Source organism: Phoxinus phoxinus (assembly GCF_949152265.1).
Source record: "Phoxinus phoxinus genome assembly, chromosome: 25".
Taxonomy (NCBI): Eukaryota; Metazoa; Chordata; class Actinopteri; order Cypriniformes; family Leuciscidae; genus Phoxinus; species Phoxinus phoxinus.
The window spans coordinates 13,700,773-13,713,709 of NC_136900.1; the positions used below are offsets into that span (position 1 = coordinate 13,700,773).

The 12,937-nt window shown below is 39.8% G+C and overlaps 1 protein-coding gene across 2 annotated transcripts in view; it reads left to right on the forward strand.

Annotated features, from left to right (window-relative positions):
- Positions 1–11,246, forward strand: part of jph3b (junctophilin 3b) — a 30,986-nt gene extending 19,740 nt beyond the window's left edge. The window contains exons 3-6 of one of the 2 annotated variants that reach the window (XR_013796505.1): positions 1,179–1,240; positions 3,534–3,658; positions 5,380–6,350; positions 9,695–11,246. Coding sequence is in view for 1 of the 2 variants with exons in the window: in XM_079603661.1 (XP_079459787.1) it covers positions 3,534–3,658; positions 5,380–6,350; positions 9,695–9,775 (1,177 nt within the window). In the remaining variant the exon portion in view is untranslated. The remainder of the gene's footprint in view (positions 1–1,178; positions 1,241–3,533; positions 3,659–5,379; positions 6,351–9,694) is intronic. The other variant, XM_079603661.1, reaches the window with a different exon arrangement.
- Positions 11,247–12,937: the final 1,691 nt, after the last annotated feature.

Genomic DNA, 12,937 nt, shown 5'->3' on the forward strand with positions numbered 1-12,937 from the left:
TTTCTCTCCTCCGCCGTTGCCAGGACAACCGGCAAGGCACGGGGTGAATGCAATCCTAAGATCTCTTCATCCGACCTGCCTCGCCGTAGCTCACCGTCACACACTCGAATGCTCTCGCGCCCACATGTTCTGACCACACCACACGCTATAACCCCATTTAAACACTCACATTTTAAAAACGCTCGCACGCACACACACACACACACACTTCCTTGCACTAACATGCACTTGGTTTGGCTGGCTGGGTGAAGACAGCCTGGAGCAGAGAGGAAGAGTGTGCAATCGATGAGCATCGACATGCAATACTGCAGCAAGACAGCCACTGCACAAACAAGCAGAGAACGAGACCAGGGGAAAGTTCAGTGAGAAAGGGAGAGCATCTTCATACCTGGGCTTTGTGCGGTCCATTCACATCAATAATCTCTCTGTGGCTGTGGCTCTCTGCAAGTCTGTCGAAAACAACAATAAAAAATCTGAAAATAAAGTACAATTAAGTATTTTTGTTTTATTTTCCAGCACACGTAATATATTTGAATATTTATTCAATAGAATATAATGATATTTTAATAATTTATTAATTGTCTATAAATATTGTTATTTTAGTCTAATTTACTATTAAAGTTTTTATCAATATTTTTTATTTTTATATTTTTCCTTTTAGTTTGAGTTGTTTTAGTAAATCAAGTTAAACTAAATTAAAATGTGAAGTAAGTTTAAGATTTATAGGTTTGATTTCATTTCAGTTAACATTTATTTTATTTAACGGAAAATGTATTTGGAAAATGAGTAACGGAAATGTATTTATGGTTTTAGTTTCAGTTTGAGTTTTATTTAACTCTAATAACCCTGATTAAAACAACTTTAATTAAATGATTAAATTAACTGCTACTACTAACAAACAATTTCAAACTAACTAAAATTTAATTATTAATACTTTATTGTTAAAATTTACTCAATAAAATGTAACATTTTTATTCATAATTTAATAATATTTTTATGAAATTAATAATTTCAATAAATACAATTCAAATTAAATGACTAAATAAAAATATTTATAATAAACTAAAAAATAAACGATTCATATATTATTTTGGCAATAATGTGTCAAAGTAATATTTTCCTAACGTGCGATCTAATTTTATATTTACTGGAAAATTAAGAAATGATTTGTTTTGCAGTACGCATGTCAGCATGATGCTGTGCGACACCATCATGCAAAGTCGAAGTGTCGATCGCACAGGTAAAGCAGATGGCCGTGATGAATGAGGAATCACACATTAAAAGCTGAGGTTGTGAACGCTAGCTCTCTTTTATTCTCTTAGACACAGAGCACATTGATTTCCTCAGTGAATTATTTAGCAGCCGAAGCAAGCACTGTTGCCTGTTCTTAGAGGTCCGGATGGGAATTAGCAAACAGTACTTTTGTATTGTAGAGCATATTTGTAACATTTTGGAGGGGTTGGCTTATTTGTTCAGAAAATGTTTGGCCTGAAGCTTTCAAATTTCACCTCAAACTAAATTTAAAAAGTTAGAATTCTGCAACCATTTGACAGCATGTGATATTTACATTTAAATGTGGTTTTAAACTGCAGTAAAGTTGGTGAGATCATGAAGTAGTCTTGTCAAGTTCACAGAGTTAAAACAAGTTAGAATTACTGTGTCAGAGAGGCATGACTCTGTGGAGTCCCGAGAGCGTCTCTCAGAGTGAGGATGTGTGAAGCGGTGTAATTGTTTGCCTTCAGCCTGTATTTATCGTCAACCCTTGGATAATCGGAGTGTCGCGATCTTGGTGAAGCGTGTGCCTTATAAACTTAATGACCAGATTGATCATTGGCTAAACCATGTACTTATGTGCATTTTGCTGTGGTCTGCCTCATAAAGCAAGGTTGTCCCAGATAAAAACCAAACAACAAAAACACCATCCATAAAACTATAATGGTAAGCCTTGATACTTTTGCTATAGGATTACTGAAGTTTCAGTGTAAAATATTCTTTAATGTGACATACCTTTAACCCTCATGTTGTGTCCGGCTCATTTTCTTTTTCCCGATGCTATTTAAAGTTATCGCGTTGGACTAAAACTTACTGACTTTACTCACCCAGGGTACAACTACCTCGCCCAACCATTTTTGAGAATCCCCCCCCCCCCCACCCACCACCCCCCCACCTTGTTACCACATGTGGTGTTCCTGGTAAAAAATGACCGGCCTGCAAAAAATAGCTTATAAATCTCTCATTATTCTATATTATCACCAAATATTGGATTCAATCTTTTTGTCAACTTGTTTTCTTTCAATTAGGACAGGTTTTGTATTTCTTTTTGAAACTGGTTGATCGTAGGCCTCCTTTAACTGAGCTTACGCCTCTTTTTCAACCAAAAAAAAGCATTATTTGTGGGTAATTTTGACAATATTGAAAATAGGCCTCGTTGATCTTACCTTCTATTGGTGAAAAATGACCATCAATTGAATATGAAGGGGGGAAATGAAAATAAGAGAAACATTTAGTGTTCAGGAGGATGTTAATCATGATCATGTTCACATATTAACATGAGTGCTTGCAAAGATAAAAGCCTCGGACCTGTGCATGCATGGACACACACACACACACACACACACACACCAGTATTTGTAGGCCAGTATGTTTTTTACCAGGTGCACCACAATACTTTTCTGCCATTTTCTACAATGTAAAATAATTTCAAAATAAAGTTCCTGGTTAAATATTAAGGCACAATAGTGTGATAAACTGAATTTTTTTTCCACATTTTGTTGAATATTGACAAATTGATCCACAAATAATGCATAAGCTCAGATCAATCAGGCCTACGATCAATCAGTTTTAAAAAAACCTGTCCTAATTGAAAGTAAAACAAGTTGACAAAAAGATTGAATCCAATATTTGGTGATAATATAGAATAATGAGAGATTTAAGCAGTTTTTTGTTAACGTGTGTTACACCTGAATGGAGCCATTATGAGAGTTTGCAAAAACCATGCTTAAATATCAGAAAAAGGAAAAAGTCAGAGTAGTTGTAATTTCAGTAAATTCAGAGTAAAAACTTTTTTTTAAATTTGTAATCATGTGCATTGGTGATTTATTTACAATAAGACCAGGAACTTGCAAGTAAGCTACATTTTACTTGGTTCCTGTAGAAAATTAAAAAAATGTTTTTTTGCTTTTTGCCTATTTACTTTTTGCCTATAAAGATTTAACATTTTGTCTCAAACATCTCTGAATCAAATTTTGAAAAGTATTCTGTAACCACAGCATGTCATATTTACATTAGAACATGTTTATTATATATTTTGACTATAATGACAACATAAAATACATTTTAAAAACGTATAAACTTTAGTTGTCAAATATTTGAGTTTAAAACTAAAGTGTGTCATTGTTTCAGTGTTCTTTTCAATTCCTTTTGGTAACCCTAGTGGTTCATACACTACAGCAAGACCACCAGCCCTGTCCTTTTCTAACCCTGTCTTTCTCTCTACATCTAAACCGCTTTGGCCCGGACCGCAACATCCACAGGACAGCTCACGCCAGAGGGAAAGCCGACGCCGCGACAACGGCAGCGCAGAAAGCCCAGGAAGAGAGCAGGCTGGCACGGATCACCGCCAAAGAGTTTTCCCCTTCTTTCCAGCACAGAGGAAACAGTGAGTGCAACCAGCCGAGTCTGGAGACTAAAAATAACCGGGACTTCAAACTGTTTGACAGTACGACTAAGCTTTTACAGTTCACTGCCAATGCTAAATATGCCAATTAGTTAACTTTAAAAACACTCTCCCACCGTGATTTGAAAGCTGCAAATATTATTCACCGATTCTCTAGATGACTTACAATTTAGTGTTTGCGAGCAGCAAGAGGTAGATGTACATGTTAGTAATAGATCAGGGTAGGAACAACAGAGTGACGGTGAAAGCATCCGTGTGTGTACGTGTAGGTGCCGGATGGGTTCAGGGCTGTAGGGGTCAATGCTCCTACCGTGCCGTGCGGGGGGAATGAGTGATAGAAGAGGCAATAAGAAGATAAGGGGAGGTCAGGGCTGACCTTTCCGGCAAGCCCACGCGATGCTAGCCGACATACACAATGAAATTTATGCATGCACACACAATACCCACACACACATATTCACACCACCCACACACATAAACACACATACTGTAAACGCAGTCACTCTTTCGGTCGCTGTCACACCCCCACACATTGGCAGAATTTATGCCAATCCCATCACAAAACACCCCTTTACAGGAGAGCTATAAGCACACACGCTGTGCTGGATCAGTGTATGAGACCTCCTGGAACGGTTGATATTTCTAAATGATACATTTACGTCATGTGATGACCTTAGAGATGTTAGGACAAACTTAGCTGAGATGTGCTGACTTGCAACAGATTTGTAAATGATGTTTACAGTTGGAATACAAGCCTTTATAAGGTTAAGTTGAAAGTTATGTACGTACAGGCGCACAGGGATGAAATCTTCATTCTCATTAGCCGAGCTGATTTGAGCAGCCATGGTGCTGCTGACTCAGGAAAGATTTGATAAGTTAAACTGTACAACCAGGAATGGTTCATGTGCTTCAAGCAATCGAGCGAGGTACAGGAATAATTCACCCCCAAATAAAAATGTTGTTATGATTTACCCTTATGTTATTCCAAATCCACCAATCAAGCTGTTATTTTTTTCTGTGGAACACTAAAGGAGAATTACTGAAGAATGTTCTTGCCATTATTTTTTCATATATCTACCATACCATCAAAAAGACTATAAAAAACATAAGGGATGCACCAATATTAAAATTCTGGCTGATATGATAAGCTGATAGTTGTTTTCATGTCTCATAGCCGTTAATTGATTAATGGTAGATATAAAATTCTAACCATTTTGTCCATAATAAAATTCTACAAACTCATAACGATCATTTTAAATCCTAAAAGTTAATTTAGGTATCACAACATTATAATGTAGTATGAAAAATTAACAATCATTACATTTAACAATGTTATTAAATTATTAGCTATTAGCTGCTCCATTTTTTATTTTGAATGTGGACCCAAATGATTACAGACTTCAGATTTTCATTTAATAACGACACCAGAAGACTTAATGCATGAGTCTTGAAATACGTTGCACTGAAAAGAGCAGCGTAAAGATTTTAAATTCTGAAATTATTTGTAGACAAATAAGAATTTGACTCAGGTCTGTACAAAACAATTTCTGTTTTATCTTTATTAGGCACACCTTTATTTATTAATTTTGATTAAGACAGATGAAAGCTTCTTCAAGAGCATGTTCCTATCCCATACACCCCCCTTTCAGTACATTTCAAGCATGTGGCATGACTACATGTTTTGTCTCTATGTCTTCGTGTAGGAGTGGAGTGCCAGCGAGCCAAACAGCAGAACTCGAGTGAGAACGATGTGGAAGTGATCTCCAGTGGGACTGCGGACAGCACTGAGCTCTATATGAAGGGCTCCACACCTCCAGACCTGACCCCAGACGTGAGCCCTACTCCCAGCCGGCCCTCCACACCTCCCCGAAGCCCGACCACCAAATCTTCCCACCGCACCAAAAATGCCCGCTTCCTGCGACAGACTGCAGTGGACGAGGAGCGCGGGGGAACGCAAGAGATCCAGGTGCTGATGGAGGGGAGAGGTGGTGGTGGTTCGGGTGGAGGTGGAGAGTACCTGAGGGCTAACAGCTGGAGTGAGGACAAGCGTGCCTCTCGTGGGGGCAGTAGTAGAGGCGGTAGTCGTGGCAGCAGCCGCTCTACAACCCCTTCTGTACAGGACGAGGTGCGGGTTGGGGCGGCACGGGCCAACGGCCACAAGCACGCCTCCAATCATAAGCCTCGAGACCACAGCTCCTCCAATCACAAAACGCCACGGGAAAGGAGGCCAGACGGACCCTCTGCTTCCTGGACGTCTCAGCGGGTACACGGGGACAGTTTGGCTCACTCCCGTCTCCTAGAGCAGGACGAGGAAAAACTGAGCAATTATGAAATGGAGATGAGGCCGTTACAGCCAATGGACTCCCATAATTCCCAGAAGCCCTATGGGCACGGGGAGGAGAGGCCTGGTCACTCGGAGTCCCGAGCACATACACTACAGCGACGGGGTAAAAATCGCGACCGGGAGCGGGACGTTCGGGATGCCTCAGGGCCCAGGGATGCCCGGGAGGGGCCGGCTCCAGACTCAGTGCAAAAGTTGGACAGTCTACGAGTGGGGGAAAAGTTAGAGGCACGGCCCCTCCGCAGGGACCTCACACTCTCACCCCCACAGAAATCCCCACCTATTGCACTACAGCACGAAGACGAGAATAAGTCTCAGCTCAAAATGAATTCGGTAAGTGAAGATGCACAACACTGAACACAGTGTGATTTTAAGGAGTAGTTTACCCAAAATTAAAAGTTCTGGTATCATTTACTCACAATCAAGTCGGTCCAAATCTGTTTGACTTTCTTCTGTGCAACACAAAAAGAAAAATTGTTAAAGACTCAACCCTTAAAGACAGAATCTTTAAAGCTTTATAAAGGATGCTAAACACCATCAAAGTATGGTAAAAGTGGCCCTTGTGAGCTCTGAGTGATGACGGAATCTTATGGCAGGGGTCTCCAATCCTGCTCCTGAAGGGCCAATATCCTGCAGTGTTTAGTTTCAACCTGGCTCAACTCACTTGCCTGGACATTTCTAGTAACTCTGAAGACCTTGATTAGTTCAGGTGTGCTTTTATTATGACTGTTTCTAAGGCCATGTTTACATCTGATATTAGGAAGCATTTTCGTCAATCCGATCTCAAGTGGACGATGCTAAATACGAAGAAATCAGGACAGAAGTGGCCAAAAATGGACAAAAGACACTGATTAAAACACCAGGTGTAAACGGGAATGTGTCTCCCTCGTCTTGTGAGCCGATCGACCAAAACGCATAAGCCCTCCTGGAGCAAGATTGGACGTGACAATTTTATGGTGTTTTTGTATCCATTCATTGTATTTGCAAAGACAAAAGTGACAAGTACAGTCTTAAGAATGTCTCTTTTTTGTATTTCATGGAAGAAAGAAAGTCAAATGGGTTTTGGAACAACATGACGGTGAGTAAATGACAACAGAATCTCAAAATTTGTCCAATAAATTGTCCAATAAAACACTTGAATATTGAATCATAAAATTTAATTAGACTATTTTAAAACAGATTGAATACATTTCTAATCAAATGCAACCGCACCAGATGTTTTAGTATGCATCGGTGCCTGAGAATGCATGGGTGGGAAGAACAACCTCAATAAACATAGTGTAGGCGTTCGGAGTACCAATGGAACATAGGAGCCGACAACAGCCCAAGACACATAACCTGCACACATATCCAAACTTCAAACTGTCCCCTTCCACTGCCTAGCGGCCCTACGATCTCTTGCTGCACTAAGAACACCTTGGTAACAGCAAATTGGCAAAGTGGCTCCTTCCACAACGCAGCCCTGCATTGGCTGTCCCACACTCTGTTGCTAGGGAACAGCTTATGCCTTGCTCGGGTTGTGGCCAATCAAATGACAAGACTGAGTTCTAGTAAGGAGGGGGTTTATGTTTGTAGCTGCAGAGAGGCAAGCAATGCAGCAGACTTGTGTAAGACAGGTTAACATGAAACAGAAACACATCGGCACAATAGCTAGTCCTACTTCAGGAATTGACAAACACTGTCAATGCTTTTAACAACATTTATACGTTCCCGAGATATCTAAACAACTGGTTAGCTTAGCACAGCAGGAAGAAGAACAGGTCCTAAACAGGGCACAACTGTCTGACCATACAATAAAACAACTGTGGAGAGCAAAATGTGGTTGGTCAACAGGAAGATGCGCTAAATGTGACTGTGTAAGATATGATTGTCCTAATTCAATGTGCAAAATCAACGCTCACGGCATCATCTTAACAGTACTGTGTCCGGTTCGCTTGTCACAGCCTAATTTCATGCCTCACATGTGTCTTACATGTGCAGCGCGCGTGTCCCTCTGCTCAACGGTTGTAAACATTGTCCACGATGCGCTTACATGAGCCCATTAATTACAAAAGCGTGCTCGACAAACGGAGCTCTTTGCAAATACGTTTGTCCTTACGAGGGCTGGCACAATGCAGTACAGACTCCATTCAGATAATACCGTATCTCTCCGGTGAGCCGAGGGGAATGGAATAATCATGCAGGCTTTCTTTAAACACACACTGTAGTGTGCAAGTGTGTTTTGAAGTGAATCTAGGACTCTAGTATGTTGACTGCTTAATACCCTGAAGAGGAAATTCACTAAACAGTTGCACAACTTTAGCATGTGATATGTCAGCGCAATTTCACTGTGATATTCACGCAAAAGCTTGAGTATTTCAGTCGTTGTCATTCTTTATCATTGCAAACACGCTTCCTTTCTATGCAAATTAGGTTTATAGAGTGCAGTGTATTCACAAAAGTGAGAACTACTTGCACTAATGTTAACTATTTGCTGCACTCCCACAACCAACTAAGATTGAGAAGAGCGCTATCAACTAATATCCAGAGTGTAGTCAAGTGCACTTTTGGGCATTTTAAAGAGCTTGTTTTGGGGCCTAGACTGTAGTTGTAACACAATGCCGTAATGTCCCAGGAAAGTGAACCTGACAGCTGCATAACTCCACAACAGCAATTTTGGTACATACAATTCTGACTATAGACGTCCATAAAAATCTGTAAGGTTTGCTGTGATTATGTGTAGGGTAAAAACCCCAAATATACTTAGATTTTTATGCATACACTATGGTTTGTGAGTGACTTAAAAGTAAATTTCAACATCAGCATATGCGCATACTGTACATGCGCAGACTGATTTTTCTAATTGCGCATTATCTGTAAGCTCAGCTTGCACCACCCCATTGATTTTTTTTGTTGTTGCACTAATTAGTTTGTCTACAAGGTGCTAACATTGTGCCAGCCTATTGTTTCAAGGTTGAAAAAGAAAAGGAAGAGACGGAACGATGTCAACAAACTACTGGAAACAGCAACAACAACAGACAGCCGCATTTACAAACGCTTGTGTGAGGGGGTTAAGAGTTACTCTAGTTTAAAAGAGTACAAAGAAATGTGCATCAGTCATAACTTCTGGAGAGAAATAGCGCAGACACGGGACAAGGTTGAAACTTTCAAGTGGGCATGTTTCAAGCGATTTACTTGATGCGTTTACTTTGTGATACTTTGAAAAGCTAAGCGTTCGGCTGTATCCATACATTAAGCGTTCTCATCAAAACTAAAGTATACTTTAAGCTTAAGCGACTTGCAGGGTATAGGCTATGCTATCTGAATGCTAAGCTATTGCACTAAGTGATTAGTTCACCTACCACAAATTTTTTTTTAAATGTTTCTTTTTTACTATCTATTGCTTCAGACATTAATTGTCATAATAATTAAGTTCAGACTAAGTTAATTTGTAGGATTTCTAATCAGGCACTAAATAGAGTACTAATTAAAGGCTCTTTCAGCAAATGAAATCGTTTTGGGGTTCTTGTGTAATTAAAAAATGTTGAGCGTGTTTGCTCTGTTACCCGATTCTCATCATTATTCTTTAGTGAATCAAGTTCGACAGCATGCCAATAAACACTATTAGTTTTTAGTTAAATCCACACTGTATAAACAAATACTGACCTTTCTCTTTTTGTCTCTTTCTCACTCAACAGGGCTCCAACTCTATTCTGGTAGTCATGGTGATTTTGCTCAACATTGGAGTTGCCATTTTGTTTGTCCATTTTTTTATTTAAACTCTGCATTGCCTATCAATTCCTCTTGTCCAGCTACACTATCATCAAATCAATACTAGTATCATCACGACTAATCTGGTCCCGGCCCGTTTTTTTTTTTAAACAAACGACCAATGTACTTCTATCGAAGTTACAGCATGTCAGTATGAGGACTGAGGAAGGCAACAACACAAAACTGGGCTCAGCGGTTCGGTCTGCTTTTCTGTCTCCAAAGAGCTCGTTTTGATTTCTTAATTTTCTTTTTTTTTAAATCTGAAATAGTTACAAGCATCCTTTTGAACTTCTAGTTTTATCCTATGTATTCACTCACTCATTAATGCTGATATAAATTGATATACTTGTTTCTCTTTTTTATTTCATATTCTTACTTGCCTTTTTCTTGACAATGCTGGTGGCTTTTCTCGGTTTTCATTTGGTTTTTGGTTTGTATTTGGGTGTTGGACTCATTTGAACGGTGGCTTTGGTGAGGGAGGGTGTGCAAGGTGGCGTAAGGGTGAAGGGAGACCACCATCAACATCTTTTCGGGTGATGGCAGCGTTACACAGCTATGATGTCAACAGGTTCAAAGTGATGGGAAACGGCCCCTGTCTAACACCACCCGCCTCCCTCGCGCACCACTCCTAAGCATCGCTTATGTTTTTCCATGTCTTTGTTTTTGTCACTCATCGGAATAACATGCCAAGCGCTCCTCTCATTTCCTGTACACCTCCATTTTCCTTCTGTGTGGTACGTCAAATACCAGTGGACCCCAGAATGTCATGGCCTGCAATGAGAATTAAAGACACTTTTTAATGATAATGGACCTAAACTGAGGCTATAAAGCTTTTTGATGTCTTATCACCTGTAAATTTGCCTAAATATGTTGCGTATTTAAAAAAGAAATCGGCTAAACAAGCACAACCACACCAAAGTGGGTTAGTAAAAGTTCAAGTCTGATAACCACAGAGACACAGTGCGACCAGAGTTTCTGCATTTGCAACATTTGCACTCGGGCGAATCTGACCCATATGCATTTGGAAAAATTCCACGATCTGAAAGGGCTTTGTCATCAATCTTGCTCCAAATTTCAGCAAAATAAATCATAACATAGTTTGACTCATTTATCTTTTCATAAACAGGCCCTGCATGTTAGATTATACACTGTACATCCAACAAAACGTAGCATGGGTTTGATCTTCGGAAGCACTTTCCTAAGTTTGATCTTTTTTCGCAGAATTATATGTTATTTAAACATTGTTCGAATGCTGTATGAGGGCTGGCACATGACATTCTGTGAGGTCATCATTATAAACCTCTACCCCTCCTACACTCTCTTTGATGAAATCACGAAAACGTGCGAGCACCTGCCAACCTCACCATGCACACCTGAAAGCCATGCTGCGCGAGATGCTGGTGTTCCCGACCAGACATTCAAGAGACTGTTAACGTTTTTTTCCCAACTGCTGCTTTCAAAAAACGAATATTTATTGATAAAAAAAAAAAAAAAACTTTTTTAGCTATTTGCAAGACGTCTGAAAAATGCCGACTGCCTTGTTTTTCTAAAAGTAAAAAACAAAACAAAAAAAACAAAGTTGCATGCTAATGTATGTTTTAGTTTTGTATAGATAACCTTATCTGGAAAAAAAACATACGGAAAAGTGTGATAGCAGTTTTGGACACGGTGTAAAAAACAGATTTCATTTGGACTTGCATCAAAATGTTCATAAATTCGTGAGTATTGTACGAATTGGCGATTTTGTATGAATTCATATGACCTCATTCGTAAGAAAATGTTTGACTTGTTGGTAAAATTTCACCATAAAGGTTGACCCCTAAACCGAACACTTAAAGGGATAGTTCACCCAAAAATTATTATTATGTCATAATTTACTCACTCTCATGTCGTTCCAAACCTGTATGAATTAATTTCTTCTGCTGAACACAAAAGAAGATATTTTGAAGAATGTTTGTAACCAATCAGTTTTGGGACACCACTGACTTCCATAGTATAAAAATAAAATAAAAAAATACTATGGAAGTCAATGGGGCCCATCAACTGTTTGGTTACTGACATTCTTCAATATCTTCCTTTGTGTTCAGCAGAACAAAGAAATGCACACAGGTTTGGAATGATGACAGAATTAACATTTTTGGGGGAACGCAAGCAGACCCTATGAAAACGTACGAATGGGATTATCACCAATTGTCCAACAAACTGTCATAAGAGTGTTGAAATCTTTTACCTTATTGGCCAACGGTATGATCCACAATGGAACAGGTCTGATCGGGCATGCCAATGATGAACCCGAGGTCCAAGTGCTGGTCCCGGCATCCAGAGGCCTTTCCGCCCCAAAATCAGAGATGAAACTAAAACAATCAAAGAGAGGTGTTTTGTTTATTTTTTTATAGCCAGCTAACAGAACGTAAAGACTGAGATGTTTTTATAGCATGTGTGTATGGGCTTGTACTCTCCCCCTTGAGTCTGTCCTCCTGGCAATGATTCACTCACAGTTTGTGTACTCTTTCTCTATCCCTCTTTCTCGCCCTTCCTTCCCCATATTTCTCCGTTTCTCTATCCAGCCGGTAAAAAATAAAAAAAGAATCGCAAAAGGTAAAAAAATAAATGAAATGTACAAATGACAACTATGCTGATGTAAAGGAACGCAAGCTGGGGGCCCAAATGTATGGAGTTGTGCATTTGCTCACCTCGAGTCCTTGGGTTGGTCCAGGAAGTTTGCGAATCGCTGACTGGCTCACTTTGAAACCGCAACGGCTGTATTGTGACGGGGATGGTGGGATTCCACAGGGTCTTTGAAGCAGGGAGTTGCTGAAGTTGACCCGCACCGCCGGCTCTTGTACCGTTTGGCCTGGATGTATCCGTCACCCTATGCGCCTATAGCATGCCCAAGCATGCCCAGTTCTTTTATCTCTCTTTCTCTTCCTCAATCATTCAGTTCTTTACTTTTCCTGGGGGTCTGTTTCTTTATGAGTTATATGGAGAAAATAATGAAAGTGTTTGAAAGTAAGCACTTGTGTTGTGGTTATTGAGTCTGGGTTTTTGTTTCTGCTGTCTTTCTCCGTATCCGTTACAAAAGTAACAAGCGGTCACACTCTAAAAAATGCTGGGTTGTTTCAACCCAATTTTGGGTAAAATATGGACAAACCCAAACGTTGGGTTAAAAA